The sequence below is a fragment of the Pan troglodytes genome, chromosome 18 (genome assembly GCF_028858775.2).
Source record: "Pan troglodytes isolate AG18354 chromosome 18, NHGRI_mPanTro3-v2.0_pri, whole genome shotgun sequence".
Taxonomy (NCBI): domain Eukaryota; kingdom Metazoa; phylum Chordata; class Mammalia; order Primates; family Hominidae; genus Pan; species Pan troglodytes.
In genome coordinates this window covers 76,489,305-76,510,277 of record NC_072416.2, presented here as the reverse complement: position 1 = coordinate 76,510,277, position 20,973 = coordinate 76,489,305, and the positions used below count along the sequence as shown (strand labels likewise).

The window sequence follows — 20,973 nt, the reverse complement described above, 5'->3', positions numbered from 1 at the left end:
CAGAGGTCTTCCTCCGGACACTGTCCCAGGCAACCATCTGAGCAGGATGCCATTCTGACACCACCAGCTCCTTTATGCATTTAGCAACTTCGGAAACTCACTTCCCTCATCTTTGCAAGCAAAATATTAGTATCTCCTTCATAAGATTGTGACATGATTACAGAAGATAATGCTTGTGGTATATTTATCTACTGGACACATAGTAAGTTCTTCATGAACTCTGTCTACTATTTTTAGGTTGAGGCTGTTTCCTGGAAACCCTCCACGCCCCGTCCAGTCCTAAAAGAAATAAATGCCTCTCCTACAAGCACCAAGATTTTTTTTTCTTTCTTTTCTTTTTTTGCAGGGTGGGGGGTAGATAGAGTCTTGCTCCATTGCCCAGGCTGGAGTGCAGTGGTGCCATCTCAGCTCACTGCTACCTCCACCTCCCGAGTTCAGGCAATTCTGCTGCCTCAGCCTCCCGAGTACCTGAGACTGCAGATGCCCGCCACCACGCCTGGTTAATTTTTGTATTTTTAATAGGGATAGGGTTTCACCATGTTGGTGAGGCTGGTCTTGAACTCCTATCATCAGGTGATCCACCCGCATTGGCCTTCCAAAGTGCTGGGATTACAGGCTTAAGCCTGTAATGCCTGTCCTGTTTTTTTCTTTATCCTGCTTCACATACCCATCATCACCTTGCTGTGTCTCGTCTCTTGTTCTTCCTACAAGCAAGACAGACAAGGCACACATCTGATACTAACATGCTCCCACGAGTTCAGTACAATTCCCTAGGTTAGCACGTCCCTAACAGCAGACCTTCAACTGTTCAAAACCAAGTTCTCACCAGCCTATGACAACCGGACATAAAAAGTGGGGAGTGAGGAAGAATGTAGTGAGAAGAAAAAAATCACCCCATTAAAATAGCGTCCTTCATAGAAGCCAACCAGAAAAAGCTGGAATAGTTTCAGCAACGGAATAAATGAAGGTATTAATAAATCAAAAAAAGAAAAGGAAATACCTGTGAATCTACGCTAATATAAAGTAATTGAATCAGAAATAAACGGGGGAGGGGCCAGGCGCTGTAGCTCACACCTGTAATCCCAGCACTTTGGGAGTCCGAGGTGGGAGGATCACCAGAGATGAGGAGTTTGAGACCAGCCTGGTCAACATGGTGAAACCCCATCTCTACTAGAAATATAAAAATTAGCTGGGCTTGGTGGCATGGACCTGTAATCCCAGCTACTTGGGAGGCTGAGACGGGAGAATCGCCTGAACACGGGAGGCAGAGGTTGCAGGGAGCCGAGATCGCACCATTACACTCCAGCCTGGGCGACAAGAGTGAAACTTTGTCTCAACAAAAAGAAAAGAAAAGAAAGAAATGGGGGAGAAGGGATAGCTCTTTCTTCAGAAGAATTCCAATTACTGAGTATAAAAAGAGTAAGGGAAATACATAGTCACCACTAGCCAGGCATCATGGTAAACACTGCTGCAGGCAAGATCCAACAATAGAAAGTCAGCATGTGAAAGTTTAAGGAAAACGGGGTTGCCAGCATCATCTCAAAACATCTCCCTTCAAATAATTATGAATTTCAAAGGAAAAATTAACAACATTACATTGGAAAAACTCAGCAAACATCACCTTAACCAAGTGATCAAGGTTAACATTACCAGGGATGAGACAGATCAACATTATGTTCTACCTGAGATAATATACTAAGAAAGACACCACATCATTTTTATAATGTTCTTGCCAAAAAATGCTTACACTCAGCGTAATGATGAGAAAATACTGGACAAATCAAGGTCTCAAGATCAGAAAGAAGGAAATAAGTAAGCAACTATCAAAGACTGAATGCTCCAAGCCAGGTGCAGTGGCTCATGCCTGTAATCCCAGCACTTTGGGAAGCCGAGGTAAGCAGATTTCTTGAGCCCAGGAGCTCAAGACCAGCCTGTGCAACATGATGAAACCCTGCCTTGATAAAGGAAATGCAAAAATTAGCCAGGCATGGTGGTGCATGCCTATAGTCCCAGGTACTCAGGAGGCTGAGGTGGGAGGATCACTTGAGCCTAGGAGGTGGAGGCTGCAGTAAGCCATGATCGTACCACTGTGCTCCAGCCTGGGTGACAGAGTGAGACCCTGTCTCAAAAATAAAAAGTACTAAAGGCACCAAGGAGATATAACAATTAAATATAATGTGGTATCCTGGACTAGACCCTGGAATAAAAAGACAACACTGCTTTAGTGGCGAAATTTGAGTAACAAGTATAGTTAATATTTAGCACCAATGTCTATTTTCTAGTTTTGATTATTATACCATGATTAGGTAAACTGCTAAAATTAGAAGAAAGTAGAGGTTCTGTGAACTATGGTTATTTCTGCAACTTTTTTTTTTTTTTTTGAGACAGTCTCACTCTGTCGCCCAGACTGGAGTGCAGTGGCACTCCGCTTGGCTCACTGCAGCCTCCAGCTCCCAGCTTCAAGTGATTCTCATGTCTCGGCCTCCCAAGTATCTGGGATTACAGGTGTGCGCTGCCATGCCAGGCTAATTTTTGTATTTTTAGTAGAGACAGGGTTTCACTATTTGACCAGGCTGGTCTCGAACTCCTGGCCTCAAGGGATCAGCCCGCTTCGGCCTCCCAAAGTGCTGGGATTACAGGCATGAGCCACTGTGCCCAGCCTACTTCTCCAACTTCTATGTGAGTCTAAAATTAGTTCAAAATAAAAATTGACAAAACACCAGTGAAATGGCTGTCCCTTAGAGCACGTAGATGTCCTCACAATATCTGGTGTCAAAACGCCCTTGCTTTTAGAAAGTAATGTTGATTGTTGATGGGGGCATAGTGTTAGTTTTTGTTGATTTTTGTCATTGTTTTTAATGTGTTTTTCTTTTGGGGGAAAATCTTTTTGGCAAGCTTAAATTGGTATCCTCCTTTTTGTTTTGTTTTTAAAAAGTTTGTTTCCTGAAATCCAAAATTCTGAGAACTGCTAAGCTCATTTAAAATTATTTTCTAATGATTGAATAGTGAAGGCAAATTTGCAAGATGAGTGTTGTTCCCTCCACAGAAAACTAACAATCTTCCAGTCACAAAATTCATTCCTCATGTTTTTGCTGTGTCAAAGCAAAATTAAGTCCATAGTCACCTCTCCCAGGAAGTCTTCCCTGTTCATCCCACATGGGAATGGCATCATGCCTTGTGTGTTTCTCACACCGAATTATGAGCTTCTCAACATCAGGGCTTCTCACGCACATCACGTTGTCTCGTAAAAGGTTGTGTTTTTGTGGCAGTTGATTTCCACAATGAAAATTTAAGTTATCTTTTAAAATGTTACGGTATCTCTGTAGCTTTTGAAATATTTAGTATGTTAAATGTATTTTTTAAATCTTGCTTTAACTCATAAGCTATAAGATGCTGAAAAACTCATATTCTAACTCATTTTAAGTCTTTTTATCTTTCAGCTCTAAGATAGATTAAAAAAGAAAAGGTGTTTCAACGATTTCTTAAGTACCAACTATCGATCCTTTATATGTTTTCTAAATGTGCTCCTTACAGCAATTTGGGGGCCCTCATGATTAGTGTGTTCATAAGAATTAAGCACAGCAGAAAAAAACTTAATTTGTATATGCTACATTACTAATTAGCCTGAGAGCTTTAGAGGTTTTTATGTAAAATGCTAAAGCTTTTTGTTCAAAACTTATTTAAAACTGAAAAGAATATTGGAACAAATTGCCAAGCAAACCCAGGCCTTCTTTGTGTTATCAAAGGAGATACAAGCTCACCTAGCAAGTAATACAACTCACTAAAAAATGACAAATACATGATATGGTGAAGGTATAGGAAGGTACAGACACTCAGACACTGTTGCAGAAAGAGTATATATGGGAAGAAGCTTTCTCAAGAATTATCTATTTGCATTTAAACTTCTTATTTAGCCCAGGTAAACCAGCAACGTTGCTCATGACTGAAAAAATGGAAAACAGAATCTGTGCCCAGCAATAAGGGATTAATTTAGTAAGTTATGAAGCTATAATGTCAAGTCAGCACAACTGTACTGCCAAAGAGTATGTATTGACATAGAAACATGGCCACTATATGCCTGGTTAAAAAAAAAAAAAAAAAAAGACCACAGTGTGATTTCAACTTTATGAAATATACTTGAATTTTAAAAAGTCAGGAAGAGCTACACAAAATTCACAGTAATTTTTCCTGACACAAGGAACAATTTTTCCCTCATTTGTATATATTCAACTCATTTGTATATTTTCCCTCATTTGTATATAATTCATGTACATATACACACACACACACACACACACACATATATATTATTTATTTTTTGACACGGAGTCTTGCTCTGTTGCTCAGGCTGGAGTGCAGTAGCACTATCTCGGCTCACTGCAAACTCCACTTCCCAGGTTCAAGCGATTCTCAGTCCTCAGCTTCCTGAGTAGCTGGGATTACAGGCATGTGCCACCACACCCAGCTAATTTTTATATTTTTAGCAGAGACAGGGTTTCACCATGTTGGCCAGGCTGGTCTCGAACTCCCGACCTCAAGTGATCTGCCCACCTCAGCCTCCCAAAGTGCCGGGATTACAGGTGTAAGCCACTGCACTTGGCTATAATTATTATATTTACAACATTGACTTTATTACTGTGCAATCAAGGAAAGTAATTCATTAGCAGAGTTCTAATTTAATCAAATAGATACGTTTTGTATGTGAGTGTATAACATACATGAATGAATTTACTGATGACAGCATTTTTTCTTCTTTTTTTTGTAAATACAAGAGGTTATCTTTCGATAGAATTGTTGATTAATGGGTGTTGAGAAGATACTTGACAATTAGATTTCTCTGTGTTATTAAACATTTTACCTGGTGCATGATGCTTTTACAAAAACAAAGAACTAGTTCCAAGTGTATGCAGAAAGATGAAAAAGTTCTCGTGCATATGGTTCATTATGTGTGTTCTACCCAGCCCTAATGCACAGCTCCACATCTCCGGGAACAGGTCCCCAGTTGTATCAGTGACAAAGAGGAATAACTGGCCTTCTCCTACTCAATGAGTCCACCGCTTAGGCAAGAAAACAGGCACAGAAGTCAGCCTAACTGAGTTTGAATCCCAGCTCTGCTACCGGTTAGCTATTTGGATGCTGGGTGATTAATTCACCAAACTCCCAGAGATCCGGTGAAATGGGAATAATTACATATACCCAGCAAGAGTGCAGCAAGCTATAAATTAGATAATAAATATATAGCACCCAGCACTGTGCCTGGCATGTGGAAGTGATCAATAATCACAGCTAGTATTGATAATAACAATCGTAACAATGATAATCCTACCTCCAACACCACAAAGCTGTGTTGAACATTAATGATATGGAAATGTTTAGCATAGAATAGCCCACAAATGTGTCCCAGACCACGTTTTCTCTGATTATGCCCAATTCTATCCCTCAAAAATCAAGGTTATGATAACATCACAAAGACAGTGTTGCAGGAAGGTTACAGATTGAAGGGACCAAGTGGTTGATTCAATCAATCATTCATTGATTGAATGAACCAAAATACAAACACCACTGGAAAGAAAAGTGGCTATGCAGGGAGAAGCAAGATGGCACAGTGCAGGTTCCTTTGCATTCTGGAGTGTGTTTGTGTGGTGTTGAGAAAGGTAAGTACCTATGCTATTCCCAAAGTCAGGTCTCAACAGAACCTAGCATGTTCTTTGTGCTAGTGGCTCCCATGTTGGCATGACACCACCATCTAGAGAACCCAGCTAGCAACTCACATGACTCCCTTCATTAGGAGTACTGTCAAACATCAGGAACTTTACTGCAGTGACTCAAAGATTCAAACTAGGGGCCACAAAGGCTCTGAGAAAGGAGAGTCTATGCCTGGTGTCTCCTGGCCAGCACCCCTGCCTTGGCCTTCCAGAAATCCATCCCTGTACTTTGATAAATGGATGTCAGCAAATGCCAGTAGTGCTGAGGCAAAGGTATACATGGCCATAAAAAGGTAGGCGTCATTTAGGAATTGGCCATTTAATCCTTGATTGGGTGAAGATCTCATATAACAAATTGTGTATTGGAACTTTTTTTTGTTTCTTTTTTGAGATGGAGTCTCACTCTGTCTCCCAGGCTGCAGTGCAATGGTGCCATCTCAGCTCACTTCAACCTCCACCTCCCAGGTTCAAGCAATTCTCCTGCCTCAGCCTCCCGAGTCGCTGGGATTACAGGCTCACGCCACTATGCCCGGCTAATTTTTTCCATTTTTAGTAGAGATGGGGTTTCACCATGCTGGCCAGGCTGGTCTTCAACTGCTGACCTCGTGATCCACTCGCCTTGGCCTCCCAAAGTGCTTGGATTACAGGCGTGAGCCACCGTGCCCAGCCGGAACTTTTGTTTCTATGTGATAGTCTTTCAAAGTGCACCTCTCTGTCCCACTGCCCTGCACCTACCTCTCCACATTCAGAGCACTGGAGATGAGGTCTAGGGTAGGCGACTTACAACAAACTAGAGATGTGTCATATCTCCTTCCTTCCTGCCTGGGGACTGAGATTTTCCCACGGGTCCACAAATCCACAGGAAAGTTAAGCATTTTAGAACAAGGCTTTGAATCTTCACTACTTAAATAGGTTGTGCTCTTATTTTAAACAAGTTGAGTATTTTGAATATGTGAGACATAAATCAAGGTACACACACACTAGAAAAAGAAATGTGTTATATATGTATATGCTACATATATTTTATATATGTGTATATGATTCACACAAATATACATATATGCACTTTTATTTATTTATTTTGAGACAGAGTCTCGCTCTGTCACCCAAGCTGGAGTGCAGTGGCATGATCTCGGCTCACTGCAACCTCCACCTCCCGGGTTCAAGCAATTCTTCTTTTTTTTTTTCCTGCATCTTGGTGGTCATATTTATTGCAAGAGCTTGAGAAAAACGAAAATACCATTTAGCTTAAGAAGTTGTGAATTATCTGCAAATCAACTCATTTCAGGAGTGGAAGAATCCCCAGAATTATTTCTTAATATCCAAATGTATGCGGGTTTCTCTTTTGAGTATCTTGCACATTTAGAGAGGCCACTGTACAAAGTCTCCTATTTTCCATACAGGACAAATTCTTTGTTTCAGCAACTCTCATTGGAGGGGCAACCAGGAAAATGCCATCTCCCCGGACAAGGGGCACTGGAATATTCTGTTTTGTTGATTCATATGTCTCTTCATATGTTTCCTCATCAATTTCTATAGTAGTCACAGTTTCTTCCACGTCTCCCAAGATCATATTTAAATGTTGATCATAAGTATGTAATCTGCCTCGAAGCTCTCGGTCGTTTCTCATTTTCACACAAATTCGTTCCTCTGGGGTGAGCCTAAGATCCAGGGGGTCCTCCACAGTGTTGGTAGTTTGCTGCTGGTCTACGTCGTCTGCCATGTTTCATCAAGTAATTCTTCGGTCTCAGCCTCCTGAGTAGCTGGGACTACAGGTGCCTGCCACCACGCCAGGCTAATTTTTTGTACTTTTAGTAGAGACATGGTTTCACCATGTTAGCCAGGATGGTCTCGATCTCCTGACCTTGTGATTCACCTGCCTCAGCCTCCCAAAGTGCTGGGATTACAGGCGTGAGCCACTGCGCCCAGCCCCATACATGCATTTTTATCTATACACATACATATACGTATATGTATACATACTTTTTTTATATATACAGACACACACACACACACAGGAGCAATGACTTCAGAGAAAAAAAGGGGTTTCCTAATAGTTACTATAGAGTGACTGGCAGACAGGAGCCTCATTATACTATCCTCTCTACTTTTCTTTTCTTTTGAGACAGAGTCTCCCTCCTGTGGCCCAGGCTGGAGTGCAGTGGCTCCGTCTCAGCTCACTGCAACCTCCACCTCCCAGGTTCAAGCAGTTCGCCTGCCTCAGCCTCCCAAGTAGCTGTGACTACAGACATGCACCACCACTCCCGGCTAATTTTTGCATTTTTAGGATAGACAGAGCTTCACCATGTTGCCCAGTAGTCTTGAATTCCTGACCTCAGGTGGTCTCCTCACCTTGGCCTCCAAAAGTGTTGGGATTATAGGCATGCACCACCACCCCTGGCTGTCATCTCTATTTTTGATGATATATGAAAATTTAATCAAAAATATCAAGAAGTGTTAAAGACAGGCCATCTAGAAAAACCCAAAAACATGAAAAATAGAAAACAAAATTTAACAGAATGAGAGAACATAATGACAAACAATTAAAATAGTTTACCTAGTTTGAGAATATTCTTACATTGAACCAAAAAACAAAATCCAACTATTTATCAGGCAAAATATAATAAGGAATTCAGAAAGCTTAAGAATAAAATGTGATAAAAAGCCTTTAAAAGTGGCTTGCTGGATATTTCTAAGCATATGAAAAATAAGGGTCTCTTCTAAACTAGAAATGTTTTCCAGTTGTAATTGCCAGTTTATACAAGTTTTCAATACATCATCAAAAACCAGCATCAAAATTAAACTGCAGTAATGAGCGGATTAACGGGCTTCATCGGCATTAATGAAATAAAGTGCCTGAGTCCCTCTGGAAAGTCATTTGACAATATGTGCAAAGTCTATGGGTTTCAGTCACATACCTACGCACCTGACCAAAAAAAAAAAAAAAAAAAAAAAGTTAAGCACATCAGCAGACACTGTCTTCTCCCTATGCCAAGCAAAAAGAGATTAATCCCTTTATTTCTGGCAGGGGTGGGGGGGGTGCTGGGGTGGGCACCAGCAAACGTTTCCAAACAGATGTTTACAAACAGAAGGTAACTGATAAAAACCCAAACACAAAGCTGCATTGTCTTTCCTGATTCACAGATGAACCCATTGGAACTACTGCAAACAGCCTTTCTGGAAAACATCCAGGAATTAAAAGGTGCAAACAAGCTGCCTAATACCCTTGCGTAGACTGAATTCTTATGAAGAAAATAAAGTTTATTGTCTGGAAAGAGAGAAAGCATGAGGAAAGCACTAAAGCGATGGAGGTGAACAATTAGACAGATGTTCACTTAAGGAAATAAAGAGAACAGAAGAAGCCATCACCCAGGAATTTTACGAGAATCCTGACAACTCGGCACATCAAGGGCAAGGGTAAAGCGAACGCCACCCAAGCCCAGGCTGTGCAACTTGACGCTAACTGCTGACCTTGCAGATCCTGCCTGCAGGTGATGTGGCTCTGAGCAAAGGCAGGTGAGCCTGCTCACTTCAGTAAGTTCTTAAGTTCTTCTCCAAGGTGAGCCACAGACTGCAGTTCTTGAGGACAGAGTTGCATTTCTCATCTTCATAATATTACTGCAGATAATGGCAAAGATAATACTAATTATCCCCAAGTCTTTGCATATTGGTAAATTCCTTGGTGAATACCAAGAATATAGCTAAGGATTATTTCAGAAAGCCTTTGGCTTGCTAATCCTGTCCCAACTGGCAAGAGGAGGAGGGACAGAAAGGTGCTACGTATTGAACATCTTACAGTGGCACTGCTGCTGGATGATTTCTACTAATCGATAGATTTGGTGAACTGTCTTTCTCTTGGCTTACACCCCTGGAAGGCTCACAGATAACTCTTCAGCCCAGCTGTGGCATCTGTTCATAGCTTCTGGCCAATATTTCTGGACAGTGCTTTACCTCTCGATTTACTTGATTTTCCCTTAATCCTAATAGCCTCATCTGTGTCTTTTTCTCTTGAGGTATTATACACGGGCCCCTACATAAACAATCTCAAACCCTCTTTGCAAAGCATCAATGAAGAGTTGCTAAGATAGGTGTTATGAAAAGGCAGAAAAAGGAATGCATAGTTAGCTGGCTGGCTGGACCACAGATAGAAAGATCAAATGAAAACAGACAGTATTTTATTTATTCCTCATACTAAAATCTGAGTTACAAACTGCCATTATTTTACAAAAGAAGAAAGATGAATAAATTACCCATTCTAGTTAATTTCTAAGACTGCTTTTCAAGTAAGTGAGAGAAATATTTTTAAAAAATCATTAAAGAATAAAATAAACTATAAGCTAGTGCTATGATTGATCTTTTCTCTATACTCCTATCCAGTTTCTTTGTACAGCCAATATTCAATCAACTGCCAATCCAGAAGGATCTATCTAACTCTGCTATACACTCCAAGGACACAGAATAAATTTAAGACTCATGCCTTCTTTAAGAAGCATATACATTATAGGTACTGCTGTATGTGGAATGCCCTCTGCCCCAACATGTTCCTGCACTAATCCCTGAAATCTGTAAATATGTTATGTTACATAGCAAATGGTAATTAAGGTTGTAGACGGCATTAAGGTTGCTCATTGGCTGACCTTCAAATAGGCAGATTATCCCGGATTATCAGGGTAGACTCCCTGAAGTTACAAGGTTCCTTAAAAGCAGAAGCAGAAGAGAGAGAACCAGGAACAGGGCAGTTTGAGAAGGACTTGAGCAGCCATCCCTGGCTTTGAAGATAGAGGAAGGGGCCATGAGCCAAAGGATTTGGGCAGTCCCTGGAAGCTGGAAACAGCAAGGAAGTGGGTTCTCTTCTAGAACCTACAGAAAGAAATGGTGTCCTGCTGACACATCGATTTTAGCCCACTGAGACCTATTTTGGACCACTGACCTCCAAAACTGTAAAGTGTAAATTTTGTGTGGTTCTAAGTCACTAACATTGAGAAAATTTGTTACAGCAGAGATAGGAAACAAAATACAGTTATGTAACATGTTTAATTTGTGAGATTTCACATTGCACATCCAAACTTCTGGCTCCTGTGAAAAATGAAGACAGAGAAGCCAAGGTCTGGCCTGCATATGCTCACATTTTCACAATCGCGTAGGCCGAGGTGCAGCTGTTCCTTGAGATGGGGCACTGACCCTCTTGTGCGCCACCATCTCCACCACTCTCTACTGTCTCGCTGACTCCAAAGCTCTGGTTCATCAACTGCTCCCACCAAACATTTGAATGTTTGACTCTTAATCTAGGTTTGAAGAAAAACAAACATACTGCTGGGCGTGGTGACTCATGCCTATAATCCCAGCACTTTGGGAGGCTGAGGGGCGCATATCACCTAAGGTCACGAGTTTGAGACCAGCCTGGCCAACATGGTGAAACTATGTCTCGAGTAAAAATATAAAAATTAGCTGGGCCTGGTGATGCACGTCTGTAATCCCAGAGACTCGGGAGGCTGGGAGAGGAGAATCGCTTGAACCTGGGAGGCAGGGTTTGCAGTGAGCCAACATCGTGCCACTGCATTCCAGCCTGGGCAAGACAGCGAGACTCTGTCTCAAAAACTAGCAAAAAACACATGCATAGCCAAGCAGGGCTGATATTCAGGAGCTATGTGCAGTATAGAGCCAGCATCTGCTCCACTTAATCAGGATCCATGCCATCCGTGAATGTTAAATATTTAGAGTAGAAACAGAGGCAGCCTGCTTCCTGAACATTCCTGCCTGCACAGGGGCAGACCACCCCTCTGCCCCACCTAAAGCGTATATGATATCCCCCCTCACCCCGTCCCTGGGGGCTAGGCAAGGTTTCATGGCCACAGTTCTGGCTAAACCAATGCACTTGGGCATCCCAGTTTCCTACCTGACACAACTGCTGGACAATGGGTACTTTTTTCTGCAGAATTATTATTCTGAAACTCTTGTAGCACAAAAAAGTAAAGGGATTTAAAGGAAAAGTGAAATGGGCTATAATTTAGCCTCTCTATATTGTAATCAGGGAGCAGTGTTTGTTGGGGATGTGAATCTTTCCTCTGAACCAGAAGGATCTCTGTAAGCTCTTGGTATGTGCCTAAAAGCACACACTGCACTGTAAGAAAATGAGGTGGGCATGATTACAGGTGTGACCTGATAACCGCTGAAAAAATCATCCATCCAATAATCATATGAAGAGATGTTCAATATCCTTAGCCATCAAGAAAATCAAAATCAAAATCACAATGCAATACCGCTTCATACCCAATAAAATGACAAGACTAAGAAGAAAAATGACAGCGAGTGCTGGTGAAGATATGGAGAAATCAGAACCTTCCTACACTGCTGGTTAGAATGTAGATGGGTGTGGCTGCTGTGGAGAACAATCTGGTGGCTCCTCAAGAGGTTAAACAAGGAGTTCCATGTGATCCAGAAATTGCACTCTTAGGAGCATACCCCAAAAAAGGAAAACCTATATCCACACAAAAATGTGTAGACAAGTGTACCTGGAAGCACTATGCACAATAGCCAAAATGTGGAAACAACCCACATGTCAATGAACTGAAAGCATAGATGAAATGTGGCATATCCATAAATGGAATATTACTCAGCCCTAAAAAAAGAAGTACTGATACACGCTATAACATGGATGACCCTTGAAAACATGATGCTAAGTGAAAGGATCGAGACACAAAGGGCCACACAGTATCTGATTTATTTATATGAGAAGTCTAGAATAGGCAAATCTACATAGAAACAGGAAGTAGATGAGTGGTTGCCTGGGGCTGGGACAGAGATTGGGAGTGGAGAGAAAAGGAAGTGGGGAAAAGGATGCCAGCCAAGGGTTTCTTTTTGGGAAAATGAAAATATTCTAAACTTGACTGTGGTGACAGCTGCAAAACTCTATGAATATACTGAAAGCACTGGATTGTACATTTTGAATGGGCAAAGTTTATGTATCTGTGTTATATATCAATAAAGTAGCTTGAGAAAATTTACAAACTTCAGCTCGCTAAGAATTTCTAGTAATAAATCATTTGAAACATACCTCACAACTGATGGAGACATATAAGGCAACTATTGGGACTCTGATGAGATTGTGGATTGAGAAAAGTATGATATACCCACATGACAGAATATTGCCTAGCTGTTGGAGATCATGGTAAGAAACTTAATTGACATGGTCAAATGTTTGCAATTTATCATTAAGTTCAATAAAAAGCAGGCTACTAGAGAACAATACACAGTACAATGTTATTTGGCTTAAGAGTGTACAAATGCAGGCATACGTATTGTATGGGCATTAGGTAATTCATAGAAGAGAAAACACTTCCATAACACAAACCGAAATGTTAACAGGGATTATTTCTGGGGAATGAGACTGAGTCAAAAGCTGAGCCCGGAAATACAAAATCAATATAGCTCAAAGTTGAGTCATTGTTTTCCAATCATTGGGCTTGCTAAAATTATTTCTACACTGAATTTGTCACCCCAAGGCATTGCTATTTCATCCATGACACCTGCACTCCAAGCATAATTTCAATCACTGAAACAACTGCAAATTTCACTTGGCTGATGAAACGTCTGAGAAGGATGAAGGATTGTCGGAAGGCTGCACCATTAGGGCTCATACCACTCCATGGATAAATGGGAAGAGATATGGCAAGGCTGTGAAGGTGGCCTGCAGCACCAGGCAAGACAGTCAGGGCCATGTAATCTCACATCAGCTGACTAGGACCTCCCTCCTGGCTTCTTCTAAAGGGTGGGGGAAGGATTAAGTGAGATAAGGATGCAGATGGTCTCTGAAAAGCATGATATCCCCCATGCAAACATTAGGCAGTGGTATTCGTTATAGCCTCATCCCCAACTGTTGTTAGCTGGATTCTGTTTCCCCAAAATTAATATGCTGAAGACCTAACCCCTACTACCTCAGAATGTGACTGTATTTGGAGGTACGGCCTTTAAAGAGGTGATTATGTAAAAAATGAGGCTATCAGGGCAGGTCCTATTGCAATCTGACTGGTGTCCTTCAAAGAAGAGGACATCTGAACACAGGAAAAAAAACCAGGGATGCGTGCACACAGCAGCAAGGTCACGTGAGAACATGGTGGGAAGGCGGCTGTCTGCAAGCAGACGAGGGAGACCTCAGAAGACAGCAACTGTGCTGGCACCTTGGAATTCTAGGCTCTACAACTATGAGAAAATACATTTCTGTTGTTCAAGTCATCCAGCCTGTGGTATTTTGTTATGGCAGCCTGAGCACACCAGTACACCAGCCTCTATCTGCAATGTGGCCCTCGTTCAGACTTCCTCTTTTCCCCTCTGCTGGGCTATTTTCCACCCCGATTTCCCTGATTTCTGACCCTCTGTTGCCTCCATTAATGTATCATCAGCACAAAAACTCACTAACAACAGATACAAGTCTTTCTTTCTCTTATATTTCTCTTGTATTTTGGTTACAGCTACCTGACCCTCCTTCCCAATTTCTGAATTTAAGCATCACATCAGGGCGTGGCACCGTGTCTGACACCTGTAATCCTAGCACTTTGGGAGGCAGAGGCAGGTGGATCTCTTGAGCTCAGGAGTTAGAGACCAGCCTGGGCAACATGGGGAAAGCCCGTCTCTACAGAAAATGCAGTCATTAACTGGGTGTAGTGGCATGTGCCTCTAGTCCCAGCTACTGGAGGGGCTGAGGCAGAAGGATTGCCTGAGCTTAGGAGGCAGAAGCTACAGTGAGCCGAGATTGCACTACTGCACTCAATCCAGCCTGAGCAACAGAGACACTGTCTCAAAAAACTAAAATAAAATAAACACCGCATCAGTATATGTACCGAGCTCTTTGGCTCTATGATCTTTTTCCTCCTATTTCGTATTATCAACAACCTATCCCCCTTCCCACCCTCAAGCTATCTGCTGGGATGGTTCTTTGCCACTCTTTCCTGGATATAAGTGACATTACAGAGGCAGCTTGAGTTGTACATAACCTTTCAAATTCCAGCTTCTCTACTTACAACCCTCTTTATTACAGTCACAGTACATGAAGTCTCTTCTGGGATTCTGCCTTGTTAAGAAGAAACACAGCTATGGCCCAGAAGCAAAGGTATTTTCATGTCGACTCTAGACCTTAGGAGCCTCAGCTCTGTTCCCATTGCAGGGAGCAATAATAAAAGAACTATTTCCAAGTTTGAATTAAACTAGACTTGAGCTTTGTGGGTTAGGGGATGAAAGCAGAAAGGTGTATTTTTAAAGAGAAAGTTTTATATTCCTTTAAAACTTGGGCATGATTTTAAGAGAATCTTACTCTTGTCCTTTCAGGCGAGCTTTCATACCGTTAAACAGAATAAGACCATAGTCCATATTGTTTTATGAGGAATCCACTTTTAAGATATGTACAACATTTAAGGAACATTAAGGAAAGTGGAAATTGAATTCCTTCCAGAAAAGCTTTAAGTAGAGATAAGAAAAAAGGCCAGAGGTTAGAAATATTTCTAAAATTATAATCAGAAATTGCCAGGGCAAATATTTAGCAGTCTCATGAATAGTGATATGAATTATTTTTCTTGACCTTTAATAAGATAGTAATGCAATTAATTTCTAAAAAAGATAAAAGTGAAGCATATTTTCAAGGAATCTGGAGAACACAAGTTCATTTATTTATTAGACGAATATTTATCAAGTGTCTCCTTGGGCTTCGGACTGGGAAGGTCAGGAAGATGCAACACCCCTAAGAAGCTCAGGAACATGCAGGAGGTGGGGGTGTCGGGGAGGGACAGGAATGATATGTGGGGGGACATTGTGGGGGTAACAGCGTGACTTTATGAGCTGTCAAGAGTGCTGTGCCAAAGACATGAGGTGCGAATAACCTGGGACCAACACCATGGACAGATACTTGGAACTGGACATATGGATACAGGAGTCATATTGGAATGGATTTGATGACTGAAATCTTGGGAATGGGTATGATCTACAGGGGAAGGAGCATTGGCCAGAGGGAGAAAGGGTCAACAACAGAATGGTGGGGGACACTGACATTTAAAGGATGGAAAGAGAATGGAGGGCGTGGGGGAAGGAGATAATTAGAAAGAGAAGGAAGACAAAGTTTAAAAGAAGCTATGGCTTGATTGTGACGATGACTGCACACCTGTCAATACACTAAAAATGAAACTGTGTGGTATATGAATTATATCTCAATAAACCTATTACCCCAACCCCCACAAAAACGCAAAAAAGAGATATGACCACCGGGCGCTGTGGCTCACACCTGTAATCCCAGCACTTTGGGAGGCCGAGGCAGGCAGATCACCTGAGGTCAGGTGTTGAAACCAGCCTGGTCAACATGGTGAAACCCTGTCTCTGCTAAAAAAATAAAATAAAAATAAAACAACACAAAAATTAGCCAGGCATGGTAGCAGGCTTCTGTAACACCAGCTACTCAAGAGACTGAGGCAGGAAAATCACTTGAACCCAGTAGTCAGAGGTTGCAGTAAACCAAGATCACACCACTGCTCTCCAGACTGGGCAACAGAGCGAGACTCCATCTCAAAAAAAGTAAATAATAAAATAACATAGATATGAGCAATAAGCATAGTTTTCATGTTCAAAATCATTACTCATCATAGTCACATATTTCACAATTAAAAAAAATATATACAACAAAACACCACTATGTAGCCAAACAGAAAATTTAGAAGACCGATAATATCAAGTATTATTCAGGATGTAGAGGAAGCGGATCCTTAAACACTGTTGGCAACAATGTAAAATGGGATGACCACTTTAGGGAAGTATTTGCCAACCTCTTAAAAAGTTATACATAGCCCTATACGGACCACCCTGCCCATTCCACTCCAGAGTATTGTCCCAAGATAAAACAGATATATGTCCACACAAAGACTAGTGCATCAATATTCACGGTGGCTTCGTTCACATTAGTATCCATTTACAACAGCTAACAACTGGGAACAACCCAAATGTCTATCAGCAGGTAATTAGGTATTTTTAAAACAATGTGATTTCTCCACACAACGGAGTACTACTCACCAATGATAGTGAGTAAGCCACTGATACAGGCAGCAGTATGGGTACATCCCAAGGTCATTATGTGGAATGAAAAAAACCAGATGCAGAACAAGTACTAGAAAACTTCACTTATCTAAAATTCTAGAAAATGCAAATTCATCAATAGTGACAGAAAACACACCAGGGTTTTCCTGGAGCTGAGGCTGTCTGGACTCAGAGTCATACACCACAGAAGTGGCATTTGAAATCTTTTTCAGGTGACGTAAATGTTCTATTTTTTTTATTTTCATGTTGGTTTCATGGGCATGTGCATCTGTCAAAACTCATTGAATTGTATATTTAAATGGATGCAATTTATTATACATAAATTAGACCGCAACAAAGTTGATCAAACCAATCCAAGCAAGTAAGCAAAAGGCATGTGTCAATGCCTCAAATTTTTCCTTTAAAAAATATCAAAGTGAGCATTCAAATGGCCCACTCTGTTTTCAGAGTTAAGAACAGCAGTATTAATGGCCATTTCACTAAGTGTGTACCCATATCACAAACTGTATAAGGGACTTCCCATGCATTATTTTACTTTCCTTTTTTTTTTTTTTTTTAAGACAGGGTCTTGCTCTGCCACCCAGAGTGAGGTGTAGAGACAGGATCACAGCTCACTGTAGCCTTGACTTCCCAGGTTCAGTCAAACTTCCCACCTCAGCCTCCCGAGTAGATGGGACTACAGGAGCGCCATTACACCCGACTAAATTTTTTTTTTTTTTTTTTTTTTTGGTAGAGATGGGGTTTTGCCATGGTGCTCAGGCTGGTCTCCAACACCTGGGCTCAAGTAATCTGCCCACCTTGGCCTCGCAAAGTGCTGGGATTAAAGGTATGAGCCAGCATGTCTAGCCTTATTTTACTTACTTCTATTACGATGGTACAAAAGTAATTGTGACTTTTGCCATTAAATAAGATTGAAGTCTCCCTTTTATAGATGAGGAATATGATGTCCAGAGAGGTTAGCTTGCTGGAGATTGTGCAGAAGTTCTGCAGTTCTGAGGCCTGCACTCTGTATACCCCCATGTACTGCTCCTCAGCCACTTGATCGATTTCACAGTCATACTAGTACCACCAATAGCCATAGTCAACTTTATGAGAAAACGACATCCAGGACAATCTCCTAGGTACTTTAGGTCCGTGACGCACTATACTTTCCACAACCATCTTATCAAGTGGGGACTAGGATTAACTCCCGTTTTCACCTGGGAAAATGGAAGCTTGCTCAGAGAAGTTAAGTGACTTTCCAGAGTTCCCAGAGCAAGGAAGTGATAGGATCAAGAATGGAACACAAGCAGTCTGACCCTGAAGCCCATGTTCACCAAATTAACTTCTTCAGACATCTTAGGAAGGCCTGACAGATTAGCAAGAGCTTGATGCACTTTTCTCTATTTTAAATAAGGAACAAATGAGAAAGTACAGCTTTATCAGGGCCAAATGGCAACTGAGTTGGGAAGTTGGAATGGAGAATTCTTTTCAGTCAATTCCTTCCCTTCAAATGAAGTATGTGTGTAAACACCAGCTAAGTGCCCAGCACATAGGTACTCATTGTAAGTGGGGTTCCCTTCTGTACAGACAGTATCTACCGAAGTAGGGGAATAATAGCCAAGCTCTGCTAATTCACATGATAGAGTCACAGGCAAAGATTCCCAATCATGGTAAAGGTGAATGGCATTTCCTGTGTTCATTTAAATAAACCCTGGTATAGACCCAGCCATCTAAGCAGAAACATAAGAGAACAGGTTCCTCGTGGTAATTCCATCTTCCTTGCTGGAAATCATTTGAAAATGGACACTGGGAGCTAGATTTATATGGCCTATTTATTTAAGCAAATACATTTCAAATAAAAAAATACAAAATTGACAAATGCAGATTTTAGAGAAATTAAGCAGTGGGTGCTATCACTTACCAGACCACAAAGAAATGCTTATCACCTGGAGTCCTCTGAGCCCAGCATATTTCATCATCATCCTGTCAAAACGCTGCCATTCACTCATAAATACCAGCCATTCTCCCCTGCACCTGCCCGAGGATGATGCTCAGTCTGGTGAAACACTAATTACGCACCTTTACCCTCTGCCCTTAGGATGATATACCTGACCGTGGTGACGAAGAATAATGGCATTCTGGAACATTTCCTGATGGTAAGGAGAAAGAAAAAAAAATGTGGGGTGATGTGGGAGGAAGGAGCAGGCATGAGGGGCAGAAAAGAGCAAGGGAGGAAGGCAAAGGAAGAAAGAAGATGATGCAACCACATTTAGACTACATTGCTCCAACCAAGGGTCATCGTCATTGTCATTATTGTCACCATCATCATTTCTCAGCAGAAGGAAAACTTTTCAAGGCCAAAACTGGTGTCATATTAATATTAAAGCAGCTGAATGACAAAGAACTGACAGCAAGTCACTCCTTTAGTCCTTGGTATGTCCACCAGTTTAGGAACCAAAGGTCATCTCCCAAATGAATGACCATTAAAGAGGTCCCTAGCCAGGTGCATATCCATACACAAATCTGCTATTTAGCACATGTGCTATTTACAGAAATATACTAAAATACTGTCCATGAAGCCACGTTTCCATATCCTGTCCCTTTAAAGAGTTACCGCCTCTCAGCACCTGCAATAGATTTGCCATAATGAAGACTCAAGGGGGCTGTACCTAGAAGCTTTAAGACCCAGCTCAGAGCATCATGTTACATGATGAGAGGCGAGGAATCTGAAAACAAGGGATATACATCTTCAGGTCCCACCAAAAATGGTGCCTGTTGACAGCTGGCCATCAGTGATTGATTGAGAATATGGAAATGGAAGCATGAGAAAAATGAGGACCTGTGCACCGACCGTTTAATGTGCCTAGAAGCAAGTAGGCGAGGAACGTGGCGGTGGGTTATGGATTAGTTTGCTCAATCAGCACAGCATCATGGGTGACAGGCAACTTTCAACAGCAGAGGGCACACATACAGAATAAGAAGACCCTCCACATCGGGGACACTGCTGAGAACCCACAGAGGACACCCAGAAAGCAGAGTCATGGTGCTATTGTACAATCTTGCATCCCGCTGTTGTCTCATGAGGCTTATGTTGACAAGAAAACAAAAGAAAAACAAGCCAACATGGCAGTGGGAATGTTGCGTGGCCTACTGGACGGCCATGGTTCACGTCAAAGGAAATACAAATACAAGGTGTGCTGAGCAGTTTTTTTATGTGCCAAAATACCTTTATTGTCATCTGCAAGGGCCCATCCCAAGGTGAGATTATAGCTCCAATAAGATGCTTCAGTTTCATGAAATGAACTCAGATCCTCTAGCACAAAAGGGATCATCTGGGTCCCCTCACTAAGAAATATGTGGCTCTACTGCTACTCCGACACCTCGGTGTTGATGGCAGAATGATAGTGGAATGGGACAAGCTGGTGGCTTCTTTTTAGCTACCCTTTCAAACCTGCAATTTTCGGGAGTAATGGTGCTATCCCTGGGGTGCAAATGTCTATGCATATGGTGGAAAGCATGCCTGGGAATCAGATTCTGATGCCATAAGTTCTGTGACACATTTTTCTGGGCTTCCCTGTCTCACTTGGCTGGAAGTCATGCTTCTGGGCTAGAGACCTTTAGTGCTCTCCCAACACCCATGTGCTTCTCACATCTCAGCCTCCCTCATAATTACATAGGGGCCAGGGACTCACTCTCGCCAGCGGAATGTTGATGGAAGCAACAAATGCCACTTGCAAACCTGCCCATAAAAAATGCTGCTTCATCCTGTTACAGAGTCCTTGACTTTGGAGGTTATTTGTTTTAGAGTGTAGCTCCAAGACAGTGGAGTCCCCTTCAGTCTGCCTTCACGAGTGGTTTTGTAGGGTGGACCTTCCAGCCAACTCACACTGGATATGCAATGAAAGGAACAAATCAGCCTTTGTTGTATGAAGATAATGAGACGTTGCAAGTTGTTTGCCGTAGCAGCTGACACTTATGTACCCTGACTAAAAGACCCCAGAAAGGTCCCCTCCAAATCCAGTTTTCTGATAAAGCATTCAGCCTTCCTTTTTCAATAGTTTGTATTTCTCCTTTAACATTTTCTTGAGACATAGTCTCAATCTGCTGCCTAAATTAGAGTGCAGTGGCACAATTGCAGCTCACTGTAGCCTTGATCTCCCAGGCTCAAGCCATTCTGCTGCCTCAGCCTCCCAAGTACCTGGTACTATAGGTGAGC

General features: G+C 41.8%; 2 protein-coding genes across 5 annotated transcripts in view; both read right to left on the bottom strand.

The window, feature by feature from the left end:
- Nucleotides 1-20,973, bottom strand: part of WWOX (WW domain containing oxidoreductase) — a 1,110,761-nt gene that overhangs the window by 841,221 nt on the left and 248,567 nt on the right. The window lies entirely within an intron of this gene.
- Nucleotides 2,914-8,200, bottom strand: LOC129137476 (U6 snRNA-associated Sm-like protein LSm3). The gene has a single exon (XM_054669584.2). It carries the CDS (start codon nucleotides 7,426-7,428, stop codon nucleotides 7,021-7,023), a length of 408 nt encoding a protein of 135 aa, XP_054525559.1. The 5' UTR covers nucleotides 7,429-8,200; the 3' UTR covers nucleotides 2,914-7,020.